General features: G+C 37.3%; 1 protein-coding gene across 1 annotated transcript; it reads right to left on the reverse strand.

The window, feature by feature from the left end:
• Nucleotides 1-340: 340 nt before the first annotated feature.
• LOC114689702 (transmembrane protease serine 11B-like protein) lies at nt 341-15,908 on the reverse strand. Its single transcript, XM_037209128.1, has 10 exons — nt 15,735-15,908; nt 12,717-12,832; nt 9,738-9,856; nt 9,582-9,649; nt 7,054-7,214; nt 6,369-6,407; nt 5,711-5,885; nt 4,502-4,761; nt 3,386-3,528; nt 341-2,588 (listed from the first exon to the last, which is right to left on the reverse strand). The coding sequence occupies exons 1-10, from the start codon at nt 15,740-15,742 to the stop codon at nt 2,427-2,429; spliced, it is 1,251 nt and encodes a 416-aa protein (XP_037065023.1). The 5' UTR covers nt 15,743-15,908; the 3' UTR covers nt 341-2,426.
• Nucleotides 15,909-16,535: the final 627 nt, after the last annotated feature.

Raw genomic sequence — 16,535 nt, forward strand, 5'->3', positions numbered from 1 at the left:
ATAAAGTCAATAAATGAAGGTTTCAGAAAACACCGATTAAGAATTTTATTTTTCAAGAGTGATTATTAGATTGATGTCACTTGACTGTAGAGACTTGTGCCTCGTAAACACTTTACTGTGCTCATTTCTGGGAGCTGTGGGAGCACATAATATTAAGCACATTTCAAATAAGAGTAGAAATATATGTACATTGCAACAAATATGGTTCTGTATTTATGTCACCATACAAATCATCTGGAGTAAGATTATAAAAATAGTTTACATTTGTCGATATACAATAATCCATAACAGTGCAATTTATCTAAGGCTGATATTTTACTAGATTAGTTTACTAGTATATACAATAATCTACCTTAATATCCTATACCTATCCATTCCCCCTTTTTTTTCTTTTCTTAAGGGGAATACCAAGTCCAATGTTTTCTTCCACCTTCAACCCTTTAACCATTAACCATAACCCTCAGAGACATGAAACCTTTGGGGGAAAAAAATGATTAATATTCTCCCTTATAAGGCATCTTCCTAAAGACACAGCATGCCTATCTATCTTCCTCTCTGGCCCCACTACAGCTTCCAGAAACATCTTAGTCTTCCCCTCATCCCTCTTCCAAGACTCACCAATGTTATTATATGTGGTTGGCTCTTTGTTGTTGACAAGCTGTAGGCTCTCGGGTCAGCCACATTATTCCATCAACATCACCAGCAGGACTTCCTTACTCACTCTCTCTAAGTTCTTATCTCCACCAGGATGGTGGGCACTGGAAATCGTGGGTTCTCTCTTGAATTGGCTAAGAAATACCCGAATGCCTGGAATGTATTGAGAATGTGACACCACACTAACCCCAATGGGGACAGTAGCCCCTGGGGATCAGTGGCTCTGGAGATGAGCCTGAAGCAGGCTTTTGTGTCTGTGTGTCCTGAACCCTAAGGCTTTAACACTCACTTCTGTAGCTTCTTGAAGAGTCACTTTTTAGATCAATCAGGAGCTGAAATTTATCGGGAAGATGAGTAACCACATTATCAAGCTCCACAGGCTGGAAGTGTCCCACCTAGGCTAGTGTGCTCACCTTCAAGTGGGACTAGAAACAGTGACCTCCCTCACTCCCACAAGAGGAAAGAAAAACTAGTCTACTTAATAGTAGAACCACTAAGTAAACACACAATCAAGAACTATTACTGAATAAAAAGTTCTTTCTTTACATTTGTTTTAATTAGGACACATCATACATTTTTATTGATTTTGGATAGTTTTAAAAATATATTATACATAGAGAATTTTCCCAGAAATCTGTGTCTATGCTGAAGAATTACTATACTTATTATCTGTAACTTAAAATGTGCTTTTCTCTCTGGTTTTATTGGTGGTGAGAAACTCACAATGATTTCAGATGTGTGAATGCCTCAGTAAAAAGAGGTTGTAATTCAATAATTCATTTCAGACTAGATAAAGTTACAACCACAGCCTTCCACAAAGCTCTGGACATGAAAGTAGATCCAGCACATTCCAACCTGGTTTTTGGGAGGCACTGGTCTCTCATCATGCAGTCTGATAAATCACCAGTCAACAACATGCTCCCATAGTACTACAAGGTCTACATGATAAAACCCAGTAGCCCTACTTCATGGTGAAATAGTAATAACGTAGGCTGATAAAGCAGGACAAAGAGAGTATTTTAACAGTATTTTGGTGGGAGTACTTTCTTGGCTAATGGCTTCCTAGACCAAGAAACTCTAGATTTCTTATTTTGTTTTGTTGAATTTTCTTACAAGTTTACAAAGATTTTCTTAGGACTATAATTCTTTCAAAATGGGCCATTATACACATTTAAAAAGCATGGAAAGTATTTAGAAAATGGTGACTCCACAGTTAAGAGTCCTGGCTGCTCTTCTAGATGACCTGGGTTCAATTCCCAACACCCACAGTGTGGCTCACAAACATCTGTAACTCCAATCCAAGATGCAGCTCTAGGCATGTATTTGGTGCAAGAAAAACACCCAGACACATAGAATAAAAATATTTTCAAGAGAGCTGAGGGTTTGTTCAGTGATAAAGCACTTGCCATGGAAGCCTACGGACAGGAATTGGGATCCCCAGAATGCACATAAATACCTGGTGGGCATAGAGACCTGTCTGTACTTCCATCCTTAGAAGACAGAGGCAGGGGTCCCAACAGCAACCTGACTAGTAAAACCAAGAGCCTGTCTCACTGAATGAGGTGAAATAATTGAGGGTGATTCTTAACATTAACTTGAGCATCTATATGCGTGTACACAAAAATGCATGAGCACAGACACACATGTACCCATACATATGCAAACACACGTACATACAAAATAGAAAAAACAATAAAGAAATGGATGTTAAGTAATAGTTACAAGTACCAGGCAACAATGATCTGCATTCAGTACTAGAAGACCATTTCCTGCTAGATCCCAGTCTTGGAGGCAATCCAGTCACGGTAGGCAGTCACTCTCATATAGACCCCTGGCTTGTTGATTTTGCCACATTCATGTCCCCAGCTCACTATCCCAACAAGGTACCAAATACCTCGAGAATTGGGGTGAACTAGTGGTCCTCCAGAGTCACCCTAAATAAAGCAAAGAACATTTGTCATTTTGACAGGTTCATCTCAGACAGCTAAAGCTACCTACATGCCATGATGTTCCAGATGAAGTTGTAAATTATTGACGCGTCTTCAAGATTGTGGAGAGGCAGAGGATATAAATCCCTATACATCCTTAACCTCAATTAATACTGACCAAAATATATTCTCTGTTTCTCTTTTATGAGTGAGAATTTGAAAGTATGACCTGAGAAGTTACAAACTAGTTCTCGAGGAAGTTTTTAGGAAATATATTTGAGTATACTTGAAATTCAAAGTTTTGTATCTGAAAAATATGACCAGGGCTCTAGCCATGAGGGGGATAAGAAAATAAGAGTAATGTGAGGATGGCCTGACAAGGCTGAAATATCTCTGAGACTTATCCCTTTCTGATCTATGGTTAAGAGGATGTACTGTGATTTGAGACAACCCAGAATGTGGGTGCACACTCCTACCACCTAGCAGCTGTGTGATAATATAAGGTACTTAATGTTCCTCTGCCTCCATTTCCTTATCTATGAAATGAGAATAATAGTACTTACATCATACAGTGATGGTGAAAATTAAATGAATTAATATTTTTTAAAGGACCTAGGACGGAACTCACCTCAGAGAAAAATCTACCCTCAGTGTTTAGTAAACACTTATAAACATGTGCTACCTACAGGACTATCAAAGCACAACTAATGAAGAACAGAATGATTTCCAGAATGATTATCATCACAGAATGATAACAGTCGTTTATATACTATGTGGTCCTTATAAATAATTTCCAGACTCACCTGGCAAGCATCGATATTGCCTTCCATGTAACCAGCACAGAGCATTGTGTCCAGTATCCTGCCATTGTAAGCTTCTTCAGCATTACAAGTGTTTGTGTCAATAATTTTAACAGATGCTTTCTGGAGTAACAGTGGGGATTCACCTAAAGCGAGTAAGCATGGTCAATATGGTCAGAAAAACAGGTGCTGAGTATAGATGAAATTCTAGACGGTCTTATTAAATAAGAAACACAGAGCCAGATACAGAGTTAAAAGCCCAAGAGATCTGAGCACTAGCAAAGAGCCAAGACCACTTTATCTTACCACTTGCTGCATCCTTACCCTGAGAGAGAGATCTTCTTCCTGTGTGTCTTGAGTTTTATTGCTTTCCTGTTCTGCCTTCTCATTGGCTCTAAGCCCAGCCACATGACTTCCTAGTCACTGCCTGTCTATACAGACCTCCTGGTTCCTATGCTTGATAATTGGGTTTAAAGACTCAAGAGTCACCACACTCAGCTGTGTCCTTGACCACACAGAGACTCTACCTGCCATGTGATTGGATTAAGGGCTACCACCACCTGACTTCTATTCCTGGCTCTCCGATAATGACCTCTGATCTCCAGGCAAACTTTATTTATTAACATACAAATAAAATCACATTTCAGCACAATTAAAATATCACCACAGTTGAGGACCTGACCAGAATGGACACTTGCCCTTTTTTTTAGGATAAACACACACACACACACACACACACACACACACACACACACACACACACACACACACATTCCACCGCCCTCTCTCTTTCTCCCCTCTCAAAACTAATGAAAAATAAATTCCAAAATATTCACTAGAAACACCTTTCAAGTGTTCCCATTTCTTCTCCTTCTTACATCATTGGTCCAGAAACTTTTCTATTCGTCTCTACAGGACAGAGAGACTCTATACCTAAACTGGTCTCCTTTGAAGGTTTTAAATCAAAGCATTCTGAAAGGTCCTGAGCAATATTCCCTGCGGGTTGGCCTGAAGGAATTGTGCATTTGGAGATAAAATGCTGCCTAGCATGCTGTGCTCAGATGGCTGCATGTTCACATTGCCCCTGTGTCTTACACTGTGTGCTTCCGTTGGACTCACCGCTGTGCGAAAGCGCTCCCCATCCTGTCACGACGACTCCTTCACCTGGTGGGAAAACCTGTGTGGCTTCCGGAAGACAAACCCGATGGACATCGTTCTTGAATAAAACTCTTTCAGTGAGCACGATAATGGCAATGTCATCGTGATGGTCCCCCTTTACATAGTTTTCATGAATAATAACTTCTTGAACATAATGTTGCATGTAGGGTGGAGATACTTCAGTGCCAAAGCTAATACTTAAGTTTTTTGGATTATTTGTCCTAAGGAAACAAAAAACACATATTTTTGTATTTATTTTTAAATGCCAGAAATACTGCATTTTATAGCATATAGTAGAAAATTTATATCTTCCATATGCATCAATATTTCCTTGCATTATAGCCCGTTGCAATGGCACAGACTGATTTTTAATTTTTTCTGATTTATTTTTTTATGTGTATGAATGTTGTGCTCGTACATATATCTGTACATTCTGTGCATACCTCGAACTCTTGGAGGTGAGAAGAGAGTATTGGATCCCCTGCCACTGTAGTTATGGAGAACTGGGAGTAGCTGTGTGGGGCTAGGAACCAAACACAGGTCTTCAGCAAGTGCTCTCAACTGCTGACCCACCTCTCCAGCCCCATATAATCTAATCTTTTAAATTCATTGTTGAAACATCTTGTTTGAATCTCTTCATAGTACACTAAATAGGGAGATAGAGTACTTGCCTTAAGGAAGCTTAAATTTAATGCAAGTTCTACATACACATGGGTAATTATAAATGTATAATAATATTTATGCAAGTAATGAATGAAGCCAATAAACAGGAGGACATAAATCTGCATGCTAAAGAGGAAGGAAATTTTTACTTTTAGAGAAAACAGCATTTTAGACTGAGTCATATTTGCCTAAATGACCTAAGACTTGTGTATATGTGATGAGTTAGAGAGAGAGAAGAGATATGATACCATATTTTAGGGCAACTGCAAGTGTTTTAAGATCTGAAGTATAAATTGATCAGAAATAAGACTTGTGTAAGAAAAAAAGCATATTAAAAATGAACAGCATAAAAATGTAATCACTCTTTCTATTTTTACTGGTAATCTATTGCTTACTTGCAATCTATTTTTCAAACGGACACCTGTGAGCATGGAAGACAATTTGCCAAAGATAAGGACTGCCTAGCTCCTTGGGTTTCCCCAACCTTAGAGAACACGATGAACTTACCTTTGAAGGCAGTGAGCTGCTGTCAGCAGGAATCTTGCACCGATTAGTGAGGCCCCGCAATAGTGTCTGCCATTCACTCTGAGACTCGCTTGCCAGGGCCACTCTCCTTTCTGAGCAGTGGAACCTCCCTTGATTCTGTCATAGGTTGCTGACATTCTTGGCCGTCTCCCACAGCCTTCAAAATGGGTTGGTTTGGTTTCGTTGCGGATAGAAAGACATGAATTTTATGACAATACAGAAGGTGACCTGGGTTTTCAGCTGTTCTGGTTTGGGTATATGTGATACTGTCACCATCCAGCACTGGATAAGAATAGAAAATCACCAGCAGCTCCAGGAGTCTCTCACATAGTGACTTTAACCCTTGGAGAATATGCAAGTTTTGGAAGACATAGCCATGGTTAATTCATGGGCTCTGCCACTAGACTCACTGAATTTTAATCTTGGCCCTATCATTTACAACCTGGATAAATACAGGCAATCTTTGTGCTTCAATGCCATCATTTCTAAAATACAATTGTAATCATACCCCACTCTAGGAGTGTTCGGAAGATTGAGTGAGTTATTATTACATGTAAAATCTGCTGTGCCCTGTTGCAATGATCTCGACTGTTGTGGTTTAGACTACTTCATGTGTAACTGGAAAGGGATTTGAACTTACGGTTGTTGATCATCTTTTCAGCATCAACCTTACTGATTTCTGAAATAGATCAAAAAGTACACAGTAAATTTAAACTGTGCAATGGAGATAGCATCTTCCACAGACCAGAGGGGTCGAGCAGTAATGTGGAATCCAGAACAAAGTATCATAGAAATGAAAGAATTAGCATATTGAAATTTTTTGTTGCATTTGAACACATTATATTCAAGTACCATCTTCACAATCCAACTTGAGAAATTACATTTTCACTAACTGGAGCTATAGTCTACATTATCCAAAGTCAAAAAATGGGACTATTTTCTCTTGAAAAAAGTGTAAGTTCAATAAGCAAATCTGATTCATGTCAGTATACAATTACAACTTCTAAAAAGAGACAAGTATTAGAATGTTATATGTTAATGTCTAATGTTAATTTTCATACATCAAGAAAATAAAAAACAAACACATTGCTTAAAGTGTTTGCTAAGTATATTAGTCTCTACTGTAGAATGAGAAGCCATCCCTCCTTGTTCTAAGCAACTACAAATTGTAACATTATCAGGATATGAATGACTGGAAGAAAATCTCTCTATGGTCACATTCCCTTAAAATTGTACTAAAGATCAACTTTGTAGTTGGTGTTTATGACCTGCCCTAGACACAAAGTGATACAGTGATGCTGCTGTCATCCAATAGGTAAGCTTACCCATGAGCTTCAGAGAAGTGGGATCTGTAGTCGGTGATCCTGAGTGCTTCTCCAGCATCTGACGTAAGATGCTTTCGATTCTCCTTCTTGTGATTTCCTTGTTTGACCTGGGATCCTTGAACACCAGCCATATATGTGCCATCACACTGTTGTTATCAGGACTGGAAACAATATAGAGCTTTCACACAATGTTAAAACTAACACTCCTTCCTCTAATCTTTCATATTTTGATTTTGTTCTCTCTCTATGGATTTGTGCAGTAACATCACTTTAGGTGATGTTTTCAGAATGCCATATTCCTACACACATGTGTCAACGGAATGTGTATAGCTGTGCTATGCAATTTGGAGGACATGCAATTCTACATAGCTTTCAGAAATAGAAGTAGCCAAAGGTACCAAGGAAAGATGATCACAGAAGAACTGCGACATGTCTATGTATTCATCAATCATTTATTGAACAATTGCTATAGATGTGTAACTTCTCTGAATTCCACTGAGTGATGACTAAGGCACAGTTCCTATCCTCAAAGATTTTTTCAGACTTTAATGAGAGATAAGGCATGTAGGAAAGGACTGTAACAAATAACACAGAAACAGATACCACAGATACTTGGAGGAAATACACATAATTTTTACTTAAAGGATTAAAGGAACATTCATGTAAGCAGTGATATAGAACTGGACATTAAAGTACTTTTATTTCTATTTCATCATCAAACTGAAGTTTTCATCAAGCAGAGATGAGGAGAGCTATATCACAGAATAAGCATTGAAAATGGCTGTTATTAATTAGCATGTATTGATTAGAGCTGTGTTACAGATACTGTATTGTTACATTTATTGATACATGTTTTGTCATCTCTACTATTCTACAGTAAAAGCATTGTTATCAGATTTTATGAACAAGAACAAATTGAATACCTGAGAGCTTATGTAATGTATTTAGGAGCATGCCACTATCAAAGTAGGCATTTTGCTCAGTACAGATGTACTCTGGATTTTTTTTAACACTATGTATTGTTGTCCTGGGCCTAATTATCCAGTGTGTAGATTGGGCTCTGATGGAGAAAGGCCTTCATGTTAACCAGTATCCAGCAATGATGACAAAATGTATAAAACTGACCTTGAAGTAATTTGGCTATGGTGTTCAAGGAAGACTTGTACAACTTGGGGAAAAAAGTGACCAGCTGAAAGACTGAAGAATGGGTGTATGGATATTCTTTAAGATCCCTGGGAGCAGTGTCTGGAAGAAGCCTCAATACTGTGTGTACAAATCAATCATTTCTGAGAGCTACTCAGCTCGAGTGAATTTGGGTTATGAAGCAGTACATGTTAAAAAGAAGTACACTGTCCTGTGGTCTCTTCTCCACTTTCTCTGGACTCTTACTACCTACAGACACATGAATTACATGCATGTGTAATAAAACAGAAACAGAAACACTCACTCACACACGCACACACACACACGCACACACACCTACAGACACATGAATTACATGCATGTGTAATAAAACAGAAACAGAAACACTCTCTCACACACACATATACATGCACACACGCACACACGCACATTGTGTGCAGTCACCTCTGAGAGGTACGTGGACCCTTCAACATTAATTTTCCATTTGGCCCAATAGTCAAATTAACCCAAGGTTAGTGCTAATGGGAGCATGAATCTAATCCTGAAATCACATTAGTTCAGGAACGGGGGCAGAAAGATAAGCATTAGTGTCATTGATCAAAGTAAAAACAATGTTCACCTTCATTTGAAATGTGTTTATTTGAAAATATTTCTACATATATTGTCTTTTCTATTTTGCATACTGGTCTATGAAGAAGACAAGAAAGCTGTTGGCATTGATAGTTCATTAGACAGAGAGGCTCACATAGTAATGTGACTCTCTTAAGGCCCTAGGGCTATTAAATTATAAAAATCTGGACCCAGGTTGTCCAGTGCCTATTCTAGTACCCTCCCTGTGACTCTCTTGCTACTCTAAACCCATATGCAGGGAACACATCATTTTTTATGGTGTGTGGAAGCCTTTTGTAACATCAAAGTCTGGTATAAGTGTGATTTCTTCTACCCCACTTAAGAACTTAAGAAACCTTAAGAACACTTCAAACAACGTTTGGCAGACTTTCAAGTAGAAAGACAGGCGATAATAAAATCTATATTTTGGATAATCATTAATAAAAACCAATAGGGGATCAAACATTTGATTTAGGGACCATCTAATGGTTTGTGGATACAAATACGTAGGAAATTAGAAGGATAAGTCAAATGTAATTTAAGCATCAATATATTCCCTTAAATCTAATAACCTCAACTATATAAACTCAATGTTTACTTTGGTTTTATATTGAACAATCATGCTAATAGGTATGATAATGTTTGTACCTAATCATTGTTGGCAATGGCTGTGATATATCAGAAAATTTTGTATTCATTTTTCCTGGAGCACTTAAAATACAATAATATGTATGATGGCTTTATCTCTTTTTCTGATATTAATGATAGTTACTTACACCAATGTGATGATCTGAGAGCTGATATATTGTCTGTAAATGTTAGAATTTTGAAAGGCATCAACCATCTGTTAAGAGAAAACAGAGTTAAACATCAAATTTCAATAGTATGTTTATACTTTAAGCAGTTAACAAACACATGAAAATCTAGCTTACCTTAGTCTCGAGGATTTCACTGAGGTCGTTACTTTCTGGTGACGTCTCCCTCTCATAATTTCTGTTATATGGAATATTCAGCACCTTAAAGCTACCTTGATAGTAGTAGACCTTGTTTTCTGTGAGACAAAAATGATCCAAGAACTATTTAAATGAAATGTATTTCAAGTCAAGACACAGATTGCACAGCAACACAAGGCAGGCTGCATTGTGCTCGTTAGATATGAATAACCCCTTGTGAATATTTCTGGAATGACTAAGTGGATAATCTCTACATTGTAGAAAGTGGTTTTAAAACCAATAATAAAAAAATTAGAGATAGATGATAGATAGATAGATAGATAGATAGATAGATAGATAGATAACAAAGAATAACATGATTTTAATCTTTGTGTATGTGCACACACATGAATGATTTGTGTGTATGACGTACATGTGTGTGTGCATATTTGTGTGTGTGCATTTTTGTGTGTGTGAGTTGGGGTTCACAAGTGCTGCTTAACATGTGTGAAAGTCAGAGGACAACCTCAGCTGTCAGTCCTTACTTCTATATTGTTTGAGACACGGTCTCTCTTGTTTGCTAGCTGGCCTACAAGCTTCCAGTGGTTCTCTTGTATCCACCTCCCATTTTTCCACATGAGTACTGGGATTACAGATGTGTACTACTGGACTTGGCTTTACTTGGGTTCTGGAGTCTGAATCCCAGTCCTCATAATGGAGGCAAGTTCCTTACCCACTGAGCAATCTCCCCAGCCCTAAGAGAAGCATCTTGATTGAGACAGAGAGAACTATACACTACTTAGTAGTGGCTTCTGTTTAGAGTAACCAGTTGTCAGATTATAGGTTTTAAAAGCTGTCATTCATTAAGTATTACTACCGGATGATACTAGAGAAAAATCTTAAGAAGCACACTAATTTTTTAAGAGAAATATAGTCTCACACTAATTAGGTAATCTGCATAATATTATATATCTATTAAGAAAGGCCAAGTATAAAAACTCAGTCATCTGACTCAAAGCCCTGCAGTCAATACATTATACTCCATTCCTCAATTTTCACAGATACTAATCTAATTGATATACATATCACATCTTACACATAATATAGATAATGTCAAAAGACAGTTGCTATTTTCATAAGACAATCCCCAGTAAGAATGGTGAAGATCAACAAAATAACTGACAATAAAAGCTGGGGAGGCTGTAAAGGAAAAAGAACCCCATTTGCTGTTGATGGGAATGCAAATTGGTCCAGTAGATCTGGAAATCAGTGAGGAAAATCCTCAAAATACTAAAAGTGATCTTCCTGATTACCCAGCGTGACCACTTCTTGGCATATGCCCAAAGCACTCAACAACCTGCTCCACAGAAACTTGCTCAGCCATGTTCACCACTGTACACACAACAACTAGAAAATGGAAACAACTTAACTGTCCTTCAACAGATGAATGGATAAGGAAGAGGTGATGCCTATGCACAGTGGAATACTGTTCAGCTTAAATAAAAATGAGATTGTGAAATTTTCAGATAAAGGAATAGAGGTAGGGAATACATTGCGTGAGGTAACCCAGACAGACCCAGGAGAACAAATGCCACGTGTCTTATCTGCAGTTCCTGGCTCCAAATCTTCAGATGTGAGCATATAATGTAGAGCAACTGCAGATACCAGATAAGAATAGCTATGACCCCCATCAAAGAAGCTTCTCTTCACAGGAAATGCGGACCATCACAGAAAAGCACAACTGGGTAAAATGAAGAGGTCAACAGATCAAGGAAAGGCCAACCTGAATGTATACATCTATATTGCAGCTCCTGCATCTATGGCCCAGAGAACATCATGGAATAGGGTATGGAAAGGTTGGAAGAGCCAGAATAATAGGAGGTTTGCTGTGAAACAGTCTTAGAAATGGCTGCATATAGGACCTTCACAGATCTACATCTAATGGGGTCCTAGAGCTGAAAGTAGAAGTGGACACATACCCCCATCCCTAACCCAAAAGCTATCTCCAGTTGATAACCACTCACAAATGAAAATTTAGTTTTCTCCAAGAGAATATTGCTGGGGAAATAGCACTCTTAAGGGAAGAATCCATGCCTAATAATAGATGGCCAGCACAAAATGAACTCAAGAGCATCTTTGGAGGTTCCTTGTCTCATAATGTTAAGTCAAGGTTTTGTATTTTTAACCTTACATGGCCTTTACATATATATGTTATGACTTCTGATTTTGTGTTTTTATGAGATTCCTGTATGTGTACATGTCTATTTGTTTTCTAATATAAACAATATGTTATATGAAAAAATCTATTTGCAATAAAAGGAAAGAAAAAATGAAATGGCTGCATAAACAAAACTGGAACAATAATAGTATCAATGGACATGTTAACAAGAGGAAATTTTATAGATCTTCACCCCTAGGCAGCAAACTACTGACAGTTGGGAGAAGAAGGATTAGCCTGAATCAAGGGTTAACCCCCTTGTTTATCCAATACACAGTGGTCAACCCTGAAACCATATACATACCACCAACAAAAATAGACCCAGAAAATTATATTTATATTATTTGTGCATACTCAAATGTGTGTGTCTGTACAACATTAATAATCAATGAAAAATAAGCTATCATAAAAGTGGAGGACATGAGAAGGGCTAGAATATGCATATATATCGAGAGGATATAAGTATATTATATCTAAAATACAGATAAACATAAATATACCACATGTAGAAATTTTTTGCTTGTTTATCAGTTAATGCTCATCTGAGTCTAAATTTATATTAATTCTTGTACCTGTGTGTATGAGAAGTGCTTCTATAGCACAATATTTGCAAATGCTAGTGATACTCTCTTGCAGGGCTCAAGGTCCCCAGTGCTGTGCTAGAGAGGGAAATAATTCATGGGTTGCAATTGCTTCTTCATATCTCACAGAAATTGAAATAAAAGCACCGCAAAAAGAAATTAATACATATGTATACCAACCTACTGCCAGAAAGTGAACTAAGAGTCCAATAGTTACCCCAAGCACTGCCCCTACTCCAAGCACACCAAGGATGATTACCCACAATGGGTAAGATTTGCGGGATGCTATGACTGGCCTGTAAATGAAGGAACATAAAAAATAGATCAGAAAACATGTGGATTTTGTCAGATCTGTCTTACTTTCTTTTTGTCACCTGTAAACTCCCCATGATTAGGTGCATAAATATGAAAAGACATAAGAGAAGGGAAAGAGGTCAGCAAGATGGCTCAGCAGGAAAAAGTATTGACTGCTGAACCCATGACATGAGTCTGACCTCAGAAACTCACATGGTGAGTTGTATGTTGTCTTCTAATTTTCACTTATGTAGCATGGCATGCACACATAAGCCTGTGTACATGCACACACAGAGACACACACAGACATACACACACACACATACACACACTCACAATAAAATGTAATAAAAATTTAAAGAACAGAGTACGTATAGTACTTAGGAAGAAAAACACCAAGAGTATGTGTGACCATAGTTGAAAGAAGAGAAAAATGACAGGTGAGGTCAGCCAGAATAGTAACTCTCATAATCCATGGGAATGGAACAATGGGAGCCTGGGTGATGATATCAACAAGAGAGAAAATGAAGAATTTGAGAAAGTTTACAGACTAAAAGTACTTGCCAGAGTGTGGGGGCTATGTTAGTAACGGGGAGGAATATGTTTTAAATGGGAGTACAAAATAATGCCTAGAGGAGATCAGTTGGGGATACAATGTTTTTTAAACCTGGATTTTGAATGATTTACAGATTTCCAGTACACATCAGATATGACATGTTGGTGATTAACTGAGGAACCACAGCTGTGGGTAGGAATTTAGCAAGCATCTACATGCAGGAAGAACAGAGATTGTAAAACCTGGTCGGTGTGTGACAGTGTTGCACAAAATTAGCATTTCTTTTCCAAGGTAAAACATTTGTTTCCAATTTAAAAGTGATTAAGCTGTCACAGCTTTTCATATGCTTCCTGCATTTTCCATTCTGAATGCCTGGTGCCCCTTAAACGTGTAAGCCTTTAAGTGATAAGCCTGTTTACTGACTGACTCAAAACATTGTTGATCATCAGAGTTTACCACAGCTCAGTGCTCAGTTCCCCTAAAGTGTTTCTCACTGAAGGCAGTCTAGTCTCAGTCCACACCCTTTGTCTGCCTGTCTTCCATGAACTTTGACAAATTAGTACTTTTCTATTTATCTCTTAATTAGGGATTCATGTTTATGTTTCTTCTTTTGATTAGTTTTGTTTAGAAAACAGTTCAGAACAGGCCTTTGTACAATCTGGAGACACTTAAATTTTCTATCTCATGTTGTCTTTGTAATTTATACTCTAATAAAAAACATAAAAGATTTGCTTCTGTTGAATTTTTGCCAAATAAAATTTCTTAGTGTTCATTTAGCCTTTTGCTTCTGCTCATTCATCTTATCCAATAACTACAGGATACTGGGCTTTATAGTTCATTCCCTATCCATGTTCTGCCTTGATTATTTCATGTCACTCTTCAGATTTTTTTTCTTGAGTTTTAGCTGTCTTTCACACATAACCCAAAGACTTACACACTGTAATCTAGCATAAATGATTAAATAAATGCTAACAAACACAAGGAACATTCTCAAGCACAAAAAAAAAAATTCCAGTGTTAGCAAGTTTCTGATAGCCCACCTTAAGCTCTTCAGGGAAATCTTGTAAGAGATACTTCAGGGTAATATGGAACATAAGATGTATATTACCATGAAATTCTCACTGTCATGTCCACAAGGTACTAAAACAGATTGTTCTGGTTTTTTTCTAGTTTATACCCTGTGGCTAACTCTAAGAAAACTTTAAAAATGATAAAATTTGGTTTTGAAGCCTACTTCTGTACCTGGTGTTCCTTCCACTTCCTGCAGCCTTGCATCATTCAAGCACCTACATGCATCCCAAAACTCACCAAAGCCTCCTTAAATGCCTAGCACAATCAACCACATTTCCTAATCCTTCCAAGCTCAGGAATGTAATTGGCTCAGTGTTTTACTCTGAGAAGTGGATTACAGAATTAGGGCTTGCCTAGGTATCTCAAAATTCTCCAAATAGTGGCTTAATCCTTTTTCTTTTTTTAAACATAGGACTTCACAGGGATGTAAACTAGTAGTGGAGAAAGAATGAAACGCTGTATAAATGAAATCTATCATGTACCCAGAATAGAGTTGATAGCTATTCACAAAACAAACACAAACAAACAGTCATAGTGGACTGTTTCAACTTAAGTTTGCTTGATGACTCTTAATTGATAGATCAGAGATATGGGAAATAAGGAAAATTCAGGTCATAATTGAAATACTATCTTTAATACAAAACAAAATCACACATAAATTCTTTAAGCCAAGAAAGTTGTTCTTAGTATGCTCTATCACAATGAGTGTATCCATTCTAGAATAACACTGGATGTTATCCATATAGATATGTCTTATGGGTTGTTTTTTACCTAAATATAAAGATTTAATGACACATATTTCAGAAGAATATTTACATAAGATATACATTAACATCTTTACAGATAAAATGTATGATGTAATAGTACTGTGAAATCCAAGATAATATTCATGAATGCACCTTCAGAAGCATGAACTATTCAACAAGTACAAAGAGTCCATGATCATTGTGTCTACTTAACACTATTTCATATTTAACTCACAAGAAAAGAAAATGTCTCTGCTATAGCCTCTCAGTCACAATATTTTCCATTCACAGGATATTAGGTTACATACCACTTTTTGAAGCACCCCTCAAATCAGTGCTTAACACTTTAGATTCCAAACACGAATACAAGTTTGTGACAGTGCAGCTATAGGCTGAAATGCCAACATGCTATGGAATCATTATATATTCTCAATCTCAGCACAATTATTTTGCCCCAGTCCTTAAGGTGGAACTCAAATTGAAAAGAAATTCTATTTTGTCAGAATTTTAGATTAGCAAATTACCACTTACCTATACATAGTGTGCCGATGCAGTGATTGCTGGTGTTAATATACAGGGGACTTCTGAACTCCTTATGTGTTGATAGTGGTTCTCAGATAAATGTACTAGCGACACGGAGAGTTGAGATTTTAAGGGTGGGTACAATAGCAGAATGCCATTAAAAAGAAACTTGTTTAACAGGTGTGGTAACAAATGAGGATCTTCGGCTTCAAGGAAATAACCAAGATCGCCTTTGAGTAGAATACTTAGAATAAAAACAATGAGTATAACTTGGTCATCACAAAGACCCACCCCAAAACACCACCACACATTGGTGAGTCAGTGTTCTGACTCAGGAGCTAGCCTTCCTTTCAGCACACAGACTCTCCCTAGAGAAACTAACAAGCCCATCCAAGCATTCTGATGAATGACTTAACTCTAAGTTGTCTTGTTTAGTATTAAACAATCCTATGAGTGCATCAGTCATTTGAAATGCACTTTAAATTTGAGGAGTCTCATAGGAATAGTTGAATACTTTGTAGAGCTGAAATTACAAGTGACAAGTAGATCTAAAGTAACAAAGCATTTCACTTTTATGATTCTTTGCATAGAAAGTGAAATGACCTAATTAGTCATCTGATAGTTGTTTTACTAAATGAATATATATTAAGTTTTTGAGTGATACACTGAGTTCTTATGAAAACAGAGCTCAGGGAGCCACTTAGGTATTTGTAATACACACATCTTGACTCTTGTGACTATTTTTGATGTTTTGAAGACCACACTTCTCTATCTGCTCATTCATTTAATAAATATTTTACATGCTTCCTG

This window comes from Peromyscus leucopus, chromosome 10 (genome assembly GCF_004664715.2).
Source record: "Peromyscus leucopus breed LL Stock chromosome 10, UCI_PerLeu_2.1, whole genome shotgun sequence".
Taxonomy (NCBI): domain Eukaryota; kingdom Metazoa; phylum Chordata; class Mammalia; order Rodentia; family Cricetidae; genus Peromyscus; species Peromyscus leucopus.

What these genes read in the sequence shown, in the direction of transcription:
- LOC114689702 (XM_037209128.1), bottom strand. An exon ending in GGGAGCGCTTTCGCACAGCG is followed by an intron (nt 3,529 to 4,501) that starts GTGAGTCCAACG and finishes TACTCGCTTTAG; the next exon opens with GTGAATCCCCACTGTTACTC. An exon ending in GCAATATCGATGCTTGCCAG is followed by an intron (nt 2,589 to 3,385) that starts GTGAGTCTGGAA and finishes TGCTTTATTTAG; the next exon opens with GGTGACTCTGGAGGACCACT.